At 37.0% G+C, this 18,646-nt stretch overlaps 1 protein-coding gene across 2 annotated transcripts in view; it reads right to left on the reverse strand.

Annotated features, from left to right (window-relative positions):
• Positions 1-1,695: 1,695 nt before the first annotated feature.
• The window catches only part of GABRB2 (gamma-aminobutyric acid type A receptor subunit beta2), a 260,765-nt gene continuing 243,814 nt past the window's right edge, over positions 1,696-18,646 (reverse strand). Inside the window, exon 9 of one of the 2 annotated variants that reach the window (XM_015141351.3) lies at positions 1,696-5,843. In XM_015141351.3, the coding sequence (XP_014996837.1) occupies positions 5,496-5,843 (348 nt within the window). In that variant the 3' untranslated portion in view covers positions 1,696-5,495. The remainder of the gene's footprint in view (positions 5,844-18,646) is intronic. The other variant, NM_001168328.1, reaches the window with a different exon arrangement.

The following is an 18,646-nucleotide window of genomic DNA, read 5'->3' on the forward strand; positions in this document are numbered from 1 at the left end:
TATCCCAGAGATTTTAGTAGTCTTGTTTTTAGAAAGACATGAAAATAGATGCAATGATATCCACTGTGTTTTGCATTTTTCTAGCCATTGGAAAATGTGCATTATGTGCATATTAAGAAAGGCTACAAGGTAATTAGTAAGGCTGATAATCACTACATTGTGAAGAAACTAGAATACCACCTTTTTTTTTTTTTTATAAAAGGACAATTTAGAACTGTGCAGGGACAATACTCATAACAGAACTATTTAAACACCCATGCAAAATAAATTAAAAATGTTGTGAGATTTAAATTAAACTATAGGCAACTTTGTTTAATTATGTTTAAAATGACCATGGTTGAACTTAAATTATACAACCAAAAAAAAAAAAGAAAAAAACAAACTGATGGAACTGTCAACTTGCTTCAAATGGCTCAACGACACACACGGGCATCAGATTAGAGGATGTGACAGGGCAGTGACATTTGGTTTGGGAACTCAAAGGACATACAGTTTTGTTTTTCATCATTTGAATCAATTGATCTTCACCACAAATAAAACTTATTTAAACAAATTAAAATTTGATGTCAGAATTTTGAATATATCTACAGAAATATTCTACTTCAACTTCGAAAAACTTAATAGCTTTTTAAGAGTCCTGCTTTTTCTTTCTTTCTTTCTTTCTTTTTTGAATGGATTTCTTTAGGGCAGGATCTTCATTAGCATTCTGTTCACTCCTTTCTGTTTTTTACAATGTTCCTAGTGCATTTGGAAAATACATTTTTTAAACCTTTGGTGTGAAGCAGTGTCCTTTTTCCCCCCATTATCTCATATTTTTTCTTTCTTTTTTTTGTTTTTCAGTAATTCTGGAGTCTTTGGTTGAAACGAACAACACTACCTAAGGACAAAATACTATTATTAAAAAAAAAGCCTTCTAGTATGTATTGTCTGTAACACATTTCTGGAGCTGGTGTGAATAAACTTTTTTATTTTCTGTAGTGCCATCTATACAAACTTCTACTCTTTGAAAACTGAGATTTAAGTTGCAAACTTTGGTTTCTTGAACTCTGACATATAAAAAACTCTATTAAGTAATCAATGATCATTTTTGCTTTTCCCAATTGCCATTTCAAAGGCTATCTCTTGTTTGTTACATTGACTACATAAACAGTAGAGTGTTTCCCATAGACGGGGAGAGAGACAGAGTGCATAAGCAAAAGATTATGTGTGTTTGAGTGTGTGTGTGTGACTGTGTGTGACTGTGTGTGTGATAGCAAATTGAAACCCTTCTGTCTGGGATTCCCAAACCATTATGCAAAAGGGTGTTTAAATTACTCTGCTGGGGGCACTGCAGTAACCGTACTTAGTAAAAAATAAATAAAAATTAAGAAAAAAACTAAACAATTGTTTGTATCTATTGACTATTCATTTACAGCATGTTTAATTATTTACATATTATAACACATCAACTTAAGCCATAAACAGAATTAGCACATTGCCTTACCATAAAATACAAATTAGAAGTTAAAAATATTTAAGAAATCTGTTTTAATATTTACACACGCTCAGTGAAAGTTATGGTTGCTCACATTACATGTACTCTGTACATTTAGCCAAATGGCATGATTGCTACAGTTGTGAATACTTAGTATTTTGCCCTAACCAACATGGTGGGGTTTAGTTTTTTTTTCTTCCTCTTTGGAGGAATTTTTATCATTTTTCACTTTCTTAAGACATGTTTGTTTTTGAATCACCAATGGACAATGTTATTTGTTTCTTTGAAAAAGAGAGCAATTGGATAAGCAATGTGACAACTACTTAACTTCTGATGTTCTGGGGTACAGTACTATCGTGGAGTTAAACTGTGCAATGGTTCATAAAAACTGTAGGCATTGATTTGCTGATAGAGAAATGCTTAGTACCCTGTGTTACTTATTTCAGTATGTCGATTTTTGTTTGCCAAATTAAAAATACTCATATACTGCTTTAATGAAGGAAACAAAACATATTAGCTTATTCCTTGTGTTTTCCAACATATGAATGCATATATATGTATGTATGTTTATATGGATCTATATATACACATATATACACGTAGATATGTTGTAAGACCTGTTTTGTTGATGTTGCTTTGCCATTTTTCTTGTTGAGTATGAAGGTAATCATTAAACTGGAACACAGTTACCTATAGAAGATGGAAATTATCTTAGTTGCCAATTTAATGCAGGTCTTGCTTTAAATAAACACGATTCATTTCCCCATTACGCATTCCACTGCTCTTTCTTTATGTGTTGTGCTTTTGTAAGCTGACAGATTTTTGTGTGTGTGTTCCTAATGCTAGAATGTAAAGTCTTTTGGTTCATAAACCATTTTTATTATTATTATTTTACTTAGCACTGCTTTTGAAGAAATGAGAAGAGAAAAGGTCTAGATGGCACTGCTTGAATCTTTTCCCCTGTTAATAAATTGCAGTAGAAAGAATTTTAACATTCCTTATGCAAACACATGGTTATGTTGCATGAGTTTTCAATTCTGAAATGCATTTCATACCTACTAGCAGTCATGTACAATATATATATATATACAGATTGTGATCAAAGATTTCATGTAGACTGTGCATTTTAGAGTCAGAATTTGTCCATGAATTTCACAAAGATGAAAAAACACCTTAATTGCTGGCTATCTGGCTGTTTATAATTAAAAGAAAATCTATACATATGTATAAACTGACAGTAATCCCGTATCAGAACTACTAAACACACCTTTGTGGTCCTTTAGCTTAACAAGTGGCTACCAAGCTGACTGGTCTTCCTAGATTTATCAGGTCTAGCACCCCTCCTCGCATTTGATGACTGCATTTCAATTCAACGAAACATATATTGAAGAATAAATTCTACATCTACTGTTATTTCTGGAGAGGATGAGTCAGTTGTTTCTATCTCTGTGGTTACTGAGTGCCAATGTACGCTTTTTACTCTAGGGCATTGCTTCTAAGGTCCCATCTTTTTTCCTTTGCCTCATTTCTTGTATCACTGAGAGCAGAAATGAATTCCTGTTTTTATGCTTTTGAGGCTCAAGCTGCAAAGATGCACTTTGATCTGGATTGTTCTGTTGACTTCCTTGGACATCTAAAATTTAGTTGTAATCATAAACGGCAATATCAAAGATTTTTATGGCTTGTATAGTCATTGCACATAGGAGCCCACTTGTACACTTGGGCTCTGAGTTGACTCTAGAAGAGCCTTTTCAGAATGGCATTTTGGAGTTGTGCCCCTGAGTTATCAATATGTTCCTTCCTGATGTTTTTTAGTCAAACTTTACCCCCTGTTGACAAGGGGTAGGCACTTTACTTAGTGTGATGCCCCAAAATGATTGCCTAGGAGAAAGTATGTCCCTGGAGAAACACGAGGAATCTCTACTCTGAGCCTATACGAAGAATATTGGTCAGATTCTGCCCAGAGATGATATTCAGAGGTGCTCAAGATTCTGTAATCAAAACATAAGGGCCAAGGTTTCCTACATGGGTGGAAAAAAATACCCTCCCATTTTGGGGCAAATTCAGAAATCTGAAAGATAAAGGTTTGTTGTTGTTCTTGGACAGCTGGAATGCAAGGGCAATAGTACTCCATCATATTCCAAGTTGCTGAATCATGAAGGAAACAAGAAACCAAGAAAACATACATTATCTACAGGAGGATACTGGCTGCTATGCACAATTAGGGATGTTACTCTAAAAAGAAGAGGTTTCTTTGTTTTAAAAATAGAAATAGCAAAGTCATCCTCCAATAAAAAGTTCAATCAAATTAAACTTTAAGGAAAATTTAGCAATTCACTATTTTCTATATGAAAAGCAAAACAAGAGCCTCATATTGACAGAAGGAAGACATATTAGCTTATTCCCTTTCTTGTCTAACATATGAATGCATATGTCCAATTACTGTAGAAAGAAGCACAATGGCATAATTTAAAAATAGAAAAAAAATACATCATGCCTGCCTGATTAACAGTTATATATTTTTCTGCAATATCACCTGAGGCTCATATCATTTATCCTGTTTGTGTGGCTTTGTTGTTATTTTCCACTAGTTTTCATATTTTCCTTGATTAAGCAGATTGCAACATATACAATGAAAGCACTCTTAAGAAAATCAAGCCCAAAACAAATGAACCCACAAGTTAACTCTCTGTGTGTTCATACTCTTTGAAACATTATTTGCGCTGAAAAATACAATGGTGAATTTCATTGCACATAAGAAAATATAGTTCACTCAATCTCTCCAAAGCCTTACTTTGCCAGTCTCCTAAGAATATAATCAGAATTTTGGAAGCAAAAAAAAAAAAGAAAGCTGGAGAGGACCATGAATCCTTTAAAGCAATGAACAAATCCTTCTCTTGAAATACCCTATTATATTCAGAAATAAAATTTCAGGGACAAAAATTGCAGGGACAGCCAACTTCTTCTGAGAAAGACAATCTGTTTGCTAGTTTGTGCTCTGTATTTGTATATTTGAATGACTCTGAATCTAACCTGAGTATCTAAGACAATTCTCATTTCTCTAACTTTTGTATTTCATGGTTATCTTTGATTAAACTATAAAAATCTCTTTAGGTATGCTGTCAAAAGATTGTGATGTTGGAAAAACAATCTCTCTTACTCACCCTTTGCCACTAGACACAGTACGTGTAGACCAGATGCTGTGTGGAACTGATAAGGGTCATGCTTGCTTGCTTGCTTGATTTTTGTTACAACCGTCATTTCTGATTTTCTACTCTACTCTGTGCTGTTAACTCTTACTTTAACCACCTAGGAAATAGCTGTTCAGCAAAAATTTCCTCGGCCACCATGCACGATAATGTTCAGAAGTCTCCTCATCTCTAAATGCCAAAATGAAAGACGTCATAGTTGATCCTCTGTGCTCAAGCTAAGAGACTGGCCAAATCAGTTTCCTGAGTCTCTGTCTTGATTCCCCTAGCCTGCTCCAATCACAACAGAATCTTTTAGAAACCGGTGGGAATAACCTTCCCATGACACCATTGTCATCTTAGTAAGAAAAGCATAGATCATCTTCAAGTAATGTGTTTGCATGGCATTACAGATAATGTTTCATAAGCACAATGCCATCTCAACAGCATGCCAACCTTAAAAAGGAAGATGAGGAGTATCTGGTTATGACCAAATGACTGACAATGCTATTGAGTCTTCTAAGAATATCTTCCAAATTATTCCCCTCTGAGTAGGCTGCACACTAAACAGACAACATGGAGCACTCAGGCTGTCTTGCCACCATGTGTACAAATCACTTGCGTTTTAACTGGAAAACCACAAGGACCTTAGTGTATTCGTTACTTAGCAGAAGCAACCCAAATGGTATGAAATGGACCACAGGATAGGCCAGCAACTAAGGTATTTTAGCATCACTTTTGTCCTGGATTGATGTGTTTTCCAAGTCCTACATCAGGCTGTACAACTGGTTTGAGGAGGAATCTAGTCCTTGCTTCCAGTGGGAGGCCATGTTTTAGTTCACATAATAAAGCCAATAGACGATGTTGAAGAAGGAAAAAACCACTGGGAAGAATATGCGGGACCACCGATCTATGGCATTGACATCAGTCAAGTCAGGGATGGTGATTTTCAGTTGGGAGGCGCGTCTCCTCAGGCGACTTTTCTTTTGTGCCACATGTCGTTCCAGAGCATTTCGGCCAAAACTATGTCTGGGCAACCCGGCTTTCCGGTACTGGATGCTGGAGGCATCATAGGCTAGCATTGTGCTTCTGGGGTCTCCAAGTCCCATCACAGCCTCAGATGTGGCCATTTCATTTTTTATCTCGAGAGTGCTCAGTAAGATGTTCTCATGGGGGTCCATCTGCAAGGGAGAAGAATCCAAAAGACAATCAGAACAAAGAAGCTTTACAGGTGCTTACTAGGCAAGGCACTATGATCGGCGCTTAAGGGATTTATAATAGTGGTAAAGAGAGCTTCCTTTGCGATTACATTACCAGAGTCTGAATTGAGACTCTACCACTAAAGCTATTTGAGGTTCAGTTTCTCCATTTATTAAATGATATAATAATCCAACCCTAGAGGATTGCTGTAATGATGTAATTATATAACAGACTGTTGCTAGTATCATTTTCATTAGTTCTTCTTAGGGTGTGCAGAGAAATCAAAGACATGGCACCTTTTGAAGAATTTATAGTCTTGATATGAACACATACAAATTAAACTGTGCTAGGCATGCAACAGTGTTAGGAAACTAATTACTGAATTGTGCTCACAAAAGTAGCCTAATTATAGATGAATTAATAATAAAACCAGAACTAAAAATAGTGGGTAACTATCAAGTACTTGCCATTTATGTCAGGCATTTTTTTGGGTACAATTTCATCTAATTGATGTTTCTTAAAACTCCCCGTTATGAGATGTCACCTTAAATTTGTGATGTCCATATAAACAGGGTAAAGAAATAGTGCTGAAGAATACAAATGCAGGAGGACCTATGTGACTCATCAAAGTAACCACAGTATTCAGAATAAGAAGGAATTCAAAAGTAGGAGCATAACAGCCAGATCCACCGTTGTTGGGGAGGACTGAGAAGAGGAAAGGGAAGAGGATAGGATTAGAGAGGAAGCAACAAGCCTGCAGCTGACTGTGCTCAATTGAATTCTGGGCCTCAGGAGTACAATTAGTTGGCTATGCAGATAGTCAATTCATCTCTCTTGGATAATTTCTTCTTGCAAAGCTAGAAGCAAAGGATAAATAGATATCATGATTTCCAAACATTAAATTATTATATAACGTTCTTTCTTGTGTTAAGAAGGGAAGATTTGTATGCCTTATTTTTAAGAGGCCTCAAATGCTACAGATAATAAAACCTAGACGGAACAAGTTTTTATTAACAAGAGAGTATATTTATTTTGGTGGATAATCAAGATATACCAATTACCAGTAAAGTTTCTGAAATTATAAGGAAAAAAATGGCCAGTGATAGGCTCTGATGATATATGGAAACAAGGCATATAACCAAACACTTAATTGGAAGATACAATGCTCTAAGCTTCATGAATTATGCAGAAGGTAAAAAAGAATGTTGCTAAGATTATATATTAACAATTAACTTTCAACTGTGGTTTAATGGCCATGTATTATAAATTCAAATCTAAAATCTTTTGAGAAATAAAAGCTATAAAATACGTTGGAACATAATAATTGACCAATTAATCTCTGCCTACTGATCAGACATTCTGCATGTTTACTTTATGGTATCATTTTGCTTAGAGGAAATACTAAACAAATATATTATTAAAATGAATTGTAAAAGTTTATATGATTTGGAAACAAAGCTGAATAAATGTTATAAAAGATCTGCCAAGGAAGGGTCAGGTAATGGCTTTAATGAGGACTTCCTTGACCTACAGAAGGAAGCAACATTTAAAGGTTTCTGTTAAGTACCAGTGCTTTGCAGCAACTGATTCACTGAATGCTCACAACATACCTTGGAAACGGCATTTTTTCCCAGAGGTTATAGGTGAGAGCCTTCACCAAATTTCTCAAAGCCACATAGTTACTAAATGATGGAGCTGGAATTGAAATGTTGACCATTACAGTCCAAATGCTGGGAGTGGGGAGTCCTTTCCAACACTTAAGGAAAGTAAACCTGATGGAAATGGGACACCCATCCTTCACTGTTATTTCAACAGTATGCTTGTTTTCTCTTCTTCTCTGGGTTGTTAACTGTTCCTTTAGTGACTTGGAAAATAACTTAATTTGCACAATTTCTTTGGCCACTATGCATGATGTTCAGAAATTTCCCTTCTTTAACCACTGGGATATTTGCTTCTCTATTGAGCAATTATAATAAGGAGAGTTACAAGTTGACACCAGACCTGGCTGAGTTCAAACTATAAAATAGCAATAACGATCATAATAAAAACTATTGGCAGCTATGGGTTACTATTAAGGGAAACTTGCTTAAAGCTTAAAACAAATTATTTTTGAGTTATTGATTTAACCTTAGTGGGTTTCTGTTTCACTATCCAAATTTAAGAGTTGAATTAGGTAATCCATAAAGTTCTATTAGTTACGTATTTTTTTAATTCATGAATTAAAAAAAAATTGATTGAACATCCAATATGTGTTTGGTCCTATGCCAAGTATCACAGATACAGTGGTGAGAAAGACGGAATTGCTGCTGCATTCTAGTGCGAATAAGTCTCCGAAAAGAATACTGGGGTTGGAGTCAGAGTCAAAAGACTGTAGTTGTGACTCTTCTATTTGTTATTTTTGACCTGGAAAAAAATTACCTAATCCTTTGAATCTAGTTTCTTCCGTGGACTAAGAATAGGATTCGGGAAGACTAACTGAAATAATATATGTGAAGAAAAACTTGGAAAAACTAAAGCACCAGGCAAAGTTGATTATTATGACAAGCCATAGATGAAGTTTATTTACTTACTGGTTCCACTGACATGGCAAAAAACCCACAAATAATTATACCTAAAAGAAAATTAAGTATGTTTGCTCTTGTGGTGTATATGTATGAGTGATGAACTTTCTGTAGGTAAAAATCATCTCAGACTTACTGGAGATCTTCACAGACTGAAGTGGGAGGGTGGTGGGGTAGGGAATGTGGAGTGTATTAAACACCTGTATCAATTTATGAAGTGCAGCTACTCCTTAGTGTCTTTCATATCATTAGAATACTTCAACTTAAAATAGACTGCTTATTTTAATTTTTATTATTATACATTAAGTTCTGGGATACATGTGCAGAATGTGCACGTTTGTTACATAGGTATACATGTGCCATGGTGGTTTGCTGTACCCATCAACCCCTCATCTACATTAGGTATTTCTCCTAATGCTATCCCTCCCCTACTCCCCAACCCACTGACAGGCCTTGGTGTGTGATGCTCCCTTCCCTGTGTTCTCATTGTTCAACTCCCACTTACGAGTGAGAACATGCAGTGTTTGGTTTTCTATTCCTATGTTAGTTTGCTGAGATGAAAGGTTTCCAGCTTCATCCATGTCATTGCAAGGGACATGGCGAACTCATCCTTTTTTATGGCTGTATAATATTCCATGGTATGTATGTATCACATTTTCTTTATCAAGTCTATCATTGATTGGCATTTGAGTTGGTTCCAATTCTTTGCTATTGTGAATAGTGCAGCAATAAACATATGCATGCATGTGTCTTTATAGTAGAATGATTTATATTTTTTGGGCATATGCCCGGTAATGGGATTGTTGGGTCAAATGGTATTCCTGGCTGTAGATCCTTGAAGAATCATCACACTGTCTTCCACAGTGGTTGAACTAATTTACACTCTCACCAACAGTGTAAAAGTGTTCCTATTTCTCTGCATCCTCTCCAGCATCTGTTGTTTCCTGACTTTTTAATGATTGCCATTCTAACCGGCGTGAGATGGTGTCTCATTGTGGTTTTGATTCACATTCCTCTAATGACCAGTGATGATGAGCTTTTTTTCATGTTTGTTGGCTGTATAAATGTCTTCTTTTGAGAAGTCTCTGTTCATATCCTTTATCCACCTTTTGATGGAGTTGTTTTTTTCCTGTAAATTTGTTTAAGTTCCTTATAGATTCTGGATATTAGCCATTTGTCAGATGAATAGATTACCAACATTTTCTCCCATTCTGTAGGTTGCCTGTTCACTCTGATGAAAGTTTCTTTTGCTGTGCAGAAGCTCTTTCATTTAATTAGATCCCATTTGTCGATTTTGGTTTTTGTCGCCATTGCTTTTGGTGTTTTAGTCATGAAGTCTCTGCCCGTGCCTATATCATTTACTTTATTTCTGTCTTCCCCACCATACTATACTTCTTGATGAAGAGAGACACAAAATCTGCCTCACTTATTATTGTATCCCCAAACATCTGGCATGGCACCTGGCACATAGCAGATGCTCAATAAGTAAATATTGATTAATGGAATTAATTTTGTGAACTCTCAGTAACTCACTCACCTCTTTGTGAGTCATCAGTAAGATGGGTTTAACTTTGCAACACCAGCCTAAAGACTGGAACTTCCGGGACCACCTCTTGAGTTCCTTCCCTGCTCTAAGGCTTCTGCGTTTATTTATACAGGTCTCTTGCTACAGCAGCATGCTCAGGTACCTGACATCTGTAAACTGTATTTCCCACAGTGCTACTTCCATATCGTATGCTCTTTTCTAACCCTAGAGAAGGGAACTTGGTGAGTACAACTAGAAGCCATAACAAACCATTTTACATATTGACCTCTTTCAGTTATCCCAGTATCTCTGTGGGGCAGGCACTGATCTCGTGTGTGGAATATAAGACACAGAGAGGTTAAGAAACTTAGTACCAGTTTGCGTACTGAATAGGTGGCAGAGCAAGAAGGAGAATCAGCTATTTTTACACTTTTTCATGCTGAGGCATAGCAGGTGCCCAGCTAATCCCTGTAGCATTCCATAGCTCATAAAATAAGGCATTCTCAGTGCATGGTAGGAGCAGTCAACTGGAGGGGCATGGCGTGCTTACAAAAATTTCCTTAATGAGGGGTGGATAAGAGTGTCTAGAGTTAAATATGTCACTAAATTTCAGAGTCCTGCTAACTGCAGCACTTGCAAGTAAAGAGAATAGACATCTGTGCTTTGCCTGTTCATCAAGCACCAGGCACTCCCCTTTCCGTCTGGGAAACCACCACTTCCCCTTTCTCAGTTTCTGGGTGTCTGCTGTGGGTGTAGGCCAATCAGAGCCAGTCTGACACCATAATTGGCTCAGTGGTGGGCACATGACCTTTTCTGAGCCAATGGCATGCCTTCAGATGGGAATAGCAGAGTAAAAACTCTCAAATATTCCCCCTGGATCTGCACCTAGAAGTGAGTGGCCTCAAATTAACAGAATCTACTGAGAGATGGTTCAACTGTAAGAGCAGATCCTAATTTGGAAAGAAGCCAACACTAAAATAAAGAGCCCATGACCTATTAGTGCTTTGTGTCTATATCTGGATACCTGACTTGCTGATACTAAGCAAGACAGTATATTATCTTCCCTCCTTTCCCTGTCCCTTCCTCTTTTTCTCTCTCCCTCCCTCCCTCTTCCTCCTCTTCCTCTTCATTCTTATTCATCTTTCTCACCTGCTCCCTTCTCTCTTTCTTTCTTAAGCCAGTATTACTTAGTTTTTCTGTTATTTGCATTCCAAAGAATCCTAACAGATATAATTCATCTCATTTAAATATCTCAACAACTCTACAAGACAGTATAGGTAGGGCAGGACAGAAATTAGAGGTATTTAATTTATAATAAAAAATTTGTAAAATTCAAATTATCTTTTAACTAGGAAAATCTATTACAATAATACCATCTTCAGTATGCAGAACAGTGTTGGGTTTCAATGTTTTAGGCTAGGACCTGAAGAACTTAGCTGCTGCTGAATTTTAGTGGCTGACTGCTAAACTGGCTTCATTTCCCTTTCTTTCCCTTGTCTTGTTTATTGTTCTTCTTTTCACTTCAAAAGTTGTGAGCTGTGTTGGGTGCAAAATTACAAGGTCAAGAGCAAAGGTACAGGAGATTGACAGGGTTTTTGACATTTTTGACATGTGTTTTAAAGGGTAAAAGTGGAGAAAGCCTGCAGATAAACTACCCATAAGTTTATTGAATTATAATCTCTTTTACTGTTTATATAAAAGAAAAAAATGACTTTACACATCTGGATGTGAAATTCAATAGCAATTATCATTCCTTTTTCCCCTTTGAAATATCTGCTTTCATAAGGTACTTTCTATTTTTAATTTTTACTTTTTTTGGAGGCCTACTATACACAGCAGAACAGCAGCAGAACAGGATAGAGTCCCATTTGACAGGGCAGGAAACTGAAGTTCAGAAAAATGAACTGAATTACCTAAAATCTTATGACAAATAAGTCGTAGAACATTGTAACAATTCTGGGTCGTTGATGCTTATCTTAATACAATAATATTCCATGCTGCCTCCAGCCTGTCTTAAAATCAATCAGGGAAGCCTGACTCAGGTACTGGTTTGGTGAGGGATGGTCTATTACAGTGCTTCCCACACTTGAATACATATCACACTACTCTGGAGGCCTTGTTAAAACAGGTCTGGTCTCGACTCCCAGGACTCCCGAGTGAGTAAACCTGGAATGAATCTCAGTAATCTGCATTTCTAACAAGTTCCCAGGTGATGCTGGGATGCTGGCTTGGTGTCCACGCTTGGAAAACTGCTAGTCTATTGGACAGAATGACTTCAAATAAAGGAGGAGCAGAGGCCAGAAAAGTAATACACAAGCTGGAGACTGACCACAGTCCACACCACCAAGCTGAAAAGCAGCTTTCATAGACAGAGAACAAATTATGCAGCTTCCATTAATTGAGTATTTACTGGAGGCAGGCATTGTATTAAAGGTTCTAAACAACTATCCTATTTAATGCTGATCTTGAAAATCCTATAAACAGGATTATTAATACTCCAATTCCAAAAATGAGGAGGTTGAGAATTAGGGATAGTTAGCAATTTGCCCGGAGTTACACAGTAAGTAATGGAGTTGGCATTTAACCTGTTTGTTCCAAGGTTTCTGTTCCCAATTACCAAACTAAAGAACTGCATTCTCAAGACTTTCCTCAATTATGAGTTCTGTCTTGGTGTGCCTTCTCTGTACCAGGCTATATTTAGGGGACTCAATTTTAGCAAATGGAAGGCAAAGTAATGGTCACATGAAATTAGCTAATCCTTAAAATCGAGTTTCCACACCAGCCCTTTTAGACTTGCCCAAATGGATTTCCTAATTATTTTTCTCTTCACTTGAGCAGTGGAGACACAAGAGAAATCAGTAAACTTTCCTCTTTCTTCTTCTTCTTTTTTTTTTTTTCCCATTAGGACATTAACGAAAGACAATTTCCCTTTAACCAATCAGAAGGACTATGTGGCAATCTCTGTTGCCCTGGAAAATGTAGAAAAATATTTATCAAATTATTCTGTCTGGGCATTTTTGCCTATTCAAGGGGCTATGGGAATTTTGTTGTTAGTAGTTGAAACAAGAGAGAGGAGGAAGCAAAAGTAAATGAAAGGCAGGAGAGGGAAGAGGTAGACTGGTGAATAAGCTGCCATTCTCTGCAGATAAATTGCCTTTACAAGGAGCTATGCTGCAGGCCTTGCTTCAGTAGGAGGCTCCCTACCATCTGCTTTCTAGTCTAGCTTTAACTCCCAAGTCCATTCCTGACAAAGTTTTTTGAAGAGGCTCTATTAAGCAGGCCAATGCCAACAAAGAAGTCTCCTGCTTCCAATTCAACTGTCTACTCTGGAAATCATGCTTTCTCTGGAGTTATTGTGCTTATCAATCAAGAAACAAGTGCTGACATTTTGAGATGGACTGATTTATTTGCACTAACATCCCAGAGCCTTCTCCAAATGATTCTGTGAATGAGGGCAGTTTGTACACCAACTGAATCAGCTGTTCTGTTGGTTGACAAATGGACTTCCCTGCTGTCTTGAATTATTTTCCAGACTGACCCATGTGATGATGGTTCTAACAACCATCGTGTTAAATGTTTTAGATTAAGAAGTTTGCTTTCCCCTCTTCCTATGTCTATCCTAACATTTTTCATGACAAGGAAAGAAACATGCTTGGTTAATAGAGTTCATTTTGCTTAAAATCTATTGTATTAAACCCTGAAGAGAGGGCCTTATTTTTACATAATAATCAGTTAATTCTAAGTTTGGTTTAGGCTTGCTGCTTCCCTTCCTGCAACCTTCTTCACAGTAGTAATATACTCTGGAGAGATGACCTTGTGATAGTCTATAGTCACATACAGAAAAACAACTCAAAGCCCTCAATAACTTAACAACATCACACGCTTACCTTGCGAAGGTGAAATGGGACTATCTGAAATCCAGGTTCACCAGTCATATCATCAAGAGAAGAGTGAGAAATTGTAAAAATCCAAGGAATCCTAACTGTGAAATTTCCAGTTACTGTGACTTGTGTGTGGGTAGAGGAGACGGTGTTTTATCTTCCATGAAATGGCACTGTGACCCGAGTGACTTGAAATGCTTAAGCAATGGACTGTTAATCCCCTGGGAATATCCAAAGCAGTCTTTCCAAAAATAACACTCCGAGACTACCTACCATGCACTTAGTGTTTTAAGAGGTCAAAGAAAGTTCACTCAATCAGAATATGAAATGCAAATTCTATGAGAGCAAGGGAAGGCCAACATCTTTGACTCTTCAAATCTCTGTGCCAATGAAAATGGAGAAATGCCAACAAAAATTGGGAGTTTGGAACTGGAAAGTAAACAGGAAATACTGCTAAAATACCCAGGTAGTTTCATTACAGTAATTTTTAATAAAAAATGGTGGAAATGAGTGAGGATTCTTTCTACTCTGCCTTTCTAACTTCTATTATGCAATGATAAAGTTAAATTTTACAACCAGACTATGAGAATGGAGTTAGTACTACCAGCATTTTATAACAGCCCTTCCCATCAAAACACAGAAATTTATGGCTTGTTCAAAGCTAGTTAAGTTGTAAAACAATAATTTAAACTTACGTTTATGGATTCAAACCTATGCTTTTTCCACTGTTTTCAAAATATGATGAAAAGATACTTATGAAGTGGACACTGTTGGCTCTGAAATATGATGCTATCTAGTTGTTGTTGTTTTGATTCTTAAATTTTAAATTCTAATGAGTAAGCCACCTGAATGCCTATCTTCAAGTTTCCTTGGTAAACAAAACCTTTGTTAAAGAATCATGTTAATGAATTCAGTCTTTATGGATCGGGGACCTATGTCATCTTCTACTTCCAACACAAAATAATTAATCTGATCAAGTGGGTAAATCAAGTGAACATGTGTAGCTTTACACTGCTGTTTCAAGTGATGATGGTTTTAGAGGAAGTAAGAGGCAGACATGTGGAGCAGAAAGAGAAGAGTAAGATTTTACTCTTCAAAAGATCCCAGAAGATACAGATAATTAATTAATCTGCATTAATTGTAAGGTGAGAAGACCTTCGAAAGCATGAGCTGCCAAGAGAACTGACACCCTTTTGCCTTTTGGTCCTTCTCAAAGGGGTTCCTACCTCTGTCAAAATCCACAACGAAGTGAAAATAACACTAACCTCAGAGATGAGCGCAGGTTCTAATCCCATGTTACTGTCTCTGGGCCTCAGTGTTCTTTATCTAGGTGGGCTTGGGGAATCCTTTGCTAACTCCCTCTCCCAGTTTCAATCCTCTAACTCTAAGTTCAACAAATTCGTGTTTCCTTTATGATGGGAAACATGTGGGCAGGGACTGTGTCTTGCTGCTTGAGTATCCCTAAAGCTGACCAGTACAGTTGGTACAAAGTAAGTATTCAAAACAAAACTTGCTAAATTGAATTACTGAGAGGGTTAGAATAAGTCTGGGATCACACATTCAAATAAGGCTAGGGAGGTCATATAAGAATGTGAAGCAGGTGTAGTGGAGATTTGGGAAAAGTTCACCCTGCAGTGAACTGGACTAAAAAACAAAAGCCCTTCTGAAGGCCATTTAAATTCCAAACTTTAAATATTATGGTGGCCAAAATCACATCTTGGTCTAAGGGTTTAGCCCACAGGCTGCTGCATCAAATTCCTTTTCAATTTAATTTATTAAACATTTGCCTTCCACTTCCATTTAATATACAATTACCAACTGCCTTTAAAACATGTATGGCATAATAGAAGAATGAAGGTTAAGAAAAATTTGCCTGGCAAAAATCTCGTAGTCTTGTAGGTTCCTTGCTGCGATCGTGATCCAGTGCTAGTATTTCTTTTCCTCACTGTGTAGGCCTTGCTGTGGCAACTTCTGTAGTAACCCTTTGAATTAGAAAATCTTGAGGAGCCTGCCTAATTTTTTGCAGCTTGGTATCTTCCATTTCTTTTACTCTCACAGCATCAAATTCATTTCTTTTGGAAAAGGGTTCCTTTCTACATATCTGTTCATTTATGTGGAACACATTAAAAATGGGAAATAAACTATAGATTACCGATTTTTTTTAAGAATAATATTCAGGTTGAGATAGGAGGATGAATGTTAAATTTTGGGGCGAGAAGAGTACATTCAAATTATTACATTTAATATTATTAAAGCTCAATTAATAAAATGAATGATAATTGAGTAATTTCTTTTAGAAGGCTAGAATTATTTCTGGGTACCTCTTATTATAAAGTATAGGCTACTAGTTTCAATTAAGGTTCAAAGTAGGGATTCATCTTCATTGTATGGGGAAAAAGATTGGGATCAGATTGAAAATATCTGAAGAAGGAAAAAGGGAAGAAAACTATATTTATGATATATCAATTTTAACAGACATTTCTTTCATTCAAAGAAGGCATTGGCTTCAAATTATTATGAACCCTCAGAAAGTGCAGAATGAAGTTAAGTTTTGCAATGAGCTTACATAAGCTCCAAATCTTATTTTTGACAAGTTTCAGGGAGGTAGGAATGAGAATCTGCCTACCCAATCCTGATAACTCAAAGAAGTTTTACACCTGTGAGCTTACATCCTGACAGGTGAAGGCTTGCTCTAGTTTAATTTTCATCTAGCTTATTGACTCAACTCCCAACCTGGAGAGAGACAATTGATCTAATCTTTTCATTAGCTGGTTCACACAACTCAAAAGCATTATGGGTGATGACTTGCTAAAGATTTTTGTACACACCATCTACCTAGTAATCCATAGTATCCCAATCCATTTTTAAATAACACCATAGAGAACATTTGTTTTGGTTTCTTTCCACAAGACTGGAGACAGTCCAGTCCGTCAACCATTTCTAATACACAGGAATAAAGGCAGTGGGGAGAACAGTCAAACATGAGGAGAAAAGGAGCTATGTTTTTTTTTTCCCTGGGATTATACATATTGTCAATGATGATGACAGTGCACATCACTAAGAGGTAAAAGGGGTGGCTGACAGCCATACTCCTTTCCCCTTTATAATCTTCCAAAATCTCTGACAGTGAGTAGTAAATGTGAAAGTGGATCATGTTAAATTTCAAGATTTACTGACAGGTCATGACTGACTTAAAGGTTGTCATCCAAATCTTCCCAGGTCGTTGGAGGTCTCATGGTTCTCTCTCGTTCATGAGTTTTGAAACTGACGTCAATCTTGTCTCAAAAAGTAATGAGGATGGGCTTGGACATACAAAACCAGTCACTGCCTCAGTTCTGGGCAAGAGGGAAATCATAACCTGCCTCTAGTTTTCTGTTGGAAGCAGAGAAGCCAAGGTTTGGTTTCTGTCCCCCCGAGGCAAGGCACTAATGTTTGAATCCTTTTAAAAATCTGACAACTCTTTCCCCCTGGAAGATATTGACCAAAAAAGAGAATTTCTAAGCTCAGAGACTTCACAAACCCCATCTGGACTATAAGAAGTTCTACTCAGATGTATCAGAGACATTTTTTCCATATATTCCTACTCCTACCTCCTCTTATTTTTTGTTTATTTGGCCAAGAAGCCAGAAAGCTGACCTAATGCAAACCTTATGGCAGGACTCCCAGTGAACACAGAACAAAAGGTTAACAGAGAAGCAGCAGCCTTCTTTTTCATAGGTGTGTGGGGAACATAGCCAGTGGACTTTGCTTCTACAGATTCCGAGTTACATTTGGTTCTTGAATAGCAGGGGGCACGAGCGTAGTGCCAAAATAGCGATCTTGAACAGAGATGAGTTGGATGGGGAGGATACATGGAATCTCATGGATTACTGAATCCTGTGAGAAAAAGTTTTGATACACGTTTAATGCTCAACTAGCACTGGATCTAGTAGCTGTGCTTAAAAAAATCAGAAGCACTGAGGGGAACTGACTCAGCACTAATTAATAAAACATGATGTCATCAAAATAACTCAGTGTACGCTGGTAAGCCTGTGCTCACTGTGTGCAGCAAAAGCCAAATAACTCATGCTAAAGTGAGTGTGATTATGGAACAAATGTCTTTATAACAAATATGTATGGCAAATAACTAATTGAAAAAGCATTTATAAGCTACAGTCAAATTCTTACTAGCATATGGTTGATGCTAAATAATATGAATCTATTTGAATAGAACCAAGGGATTTCTAATATTTGCTGCATCATACAATTGAGAGGACGATGATCCTTCCTCTTCCTTCTTCACCACTACACAGCCCCCATCTTTCAGACCTCAGTTCAAATTCTTTTTTTCATGAGGGAGTCTTTCCTGATCTTCCCTTATCTGATCAGATGCCCCATTATAGCAATGTAGGTACTTCCTTCACTGCTCCTATTTCCATTTATAATTATATATTACTTCTAAAGGAATTTGTTTAAGCTGTGTCTTCACATTAGAATGTGGTCACTGCGAGAGCAAGGCACATATTTGGTAAGGACTCAATAAATATCTGCTGAAATAAAAGGTAATAATACCATTAGCCGGCATTTAGTGGCCATGTACACACTATATTCCGGGCACCTGTTAATAGGACTCTACATGTGCCTATATTCCTCATCACAATCCTATGCAGTAGGTACACGAACTAACTCTTATAGCATAGATGAACAAACAGATTCTGAAAGATTAAATCACTTGCTAAAAGTAGCACAAGGAGTAGAGATCTAAGATTTGTACCTAGACAGTAATTTTGAGAACTCATCCTTGAGACTGATGCTACACTGCCTCCTTGGACTTTTTA

Source organism: Macaca mulatta, chromosome 6 (genome assembly GCF_049350105.2).
Source record: "Macaca mulatta isolate MMU2019108-1 chromosome 6, T2T-MMU8v2.0, whole genome shotgun sequence".
Taxonomy (NCBI): Eukaryota; Metazoa; Chordata; class Mammalia; order Primates; family Cercopithecidae; genus Macaca; species Macaca mulatta.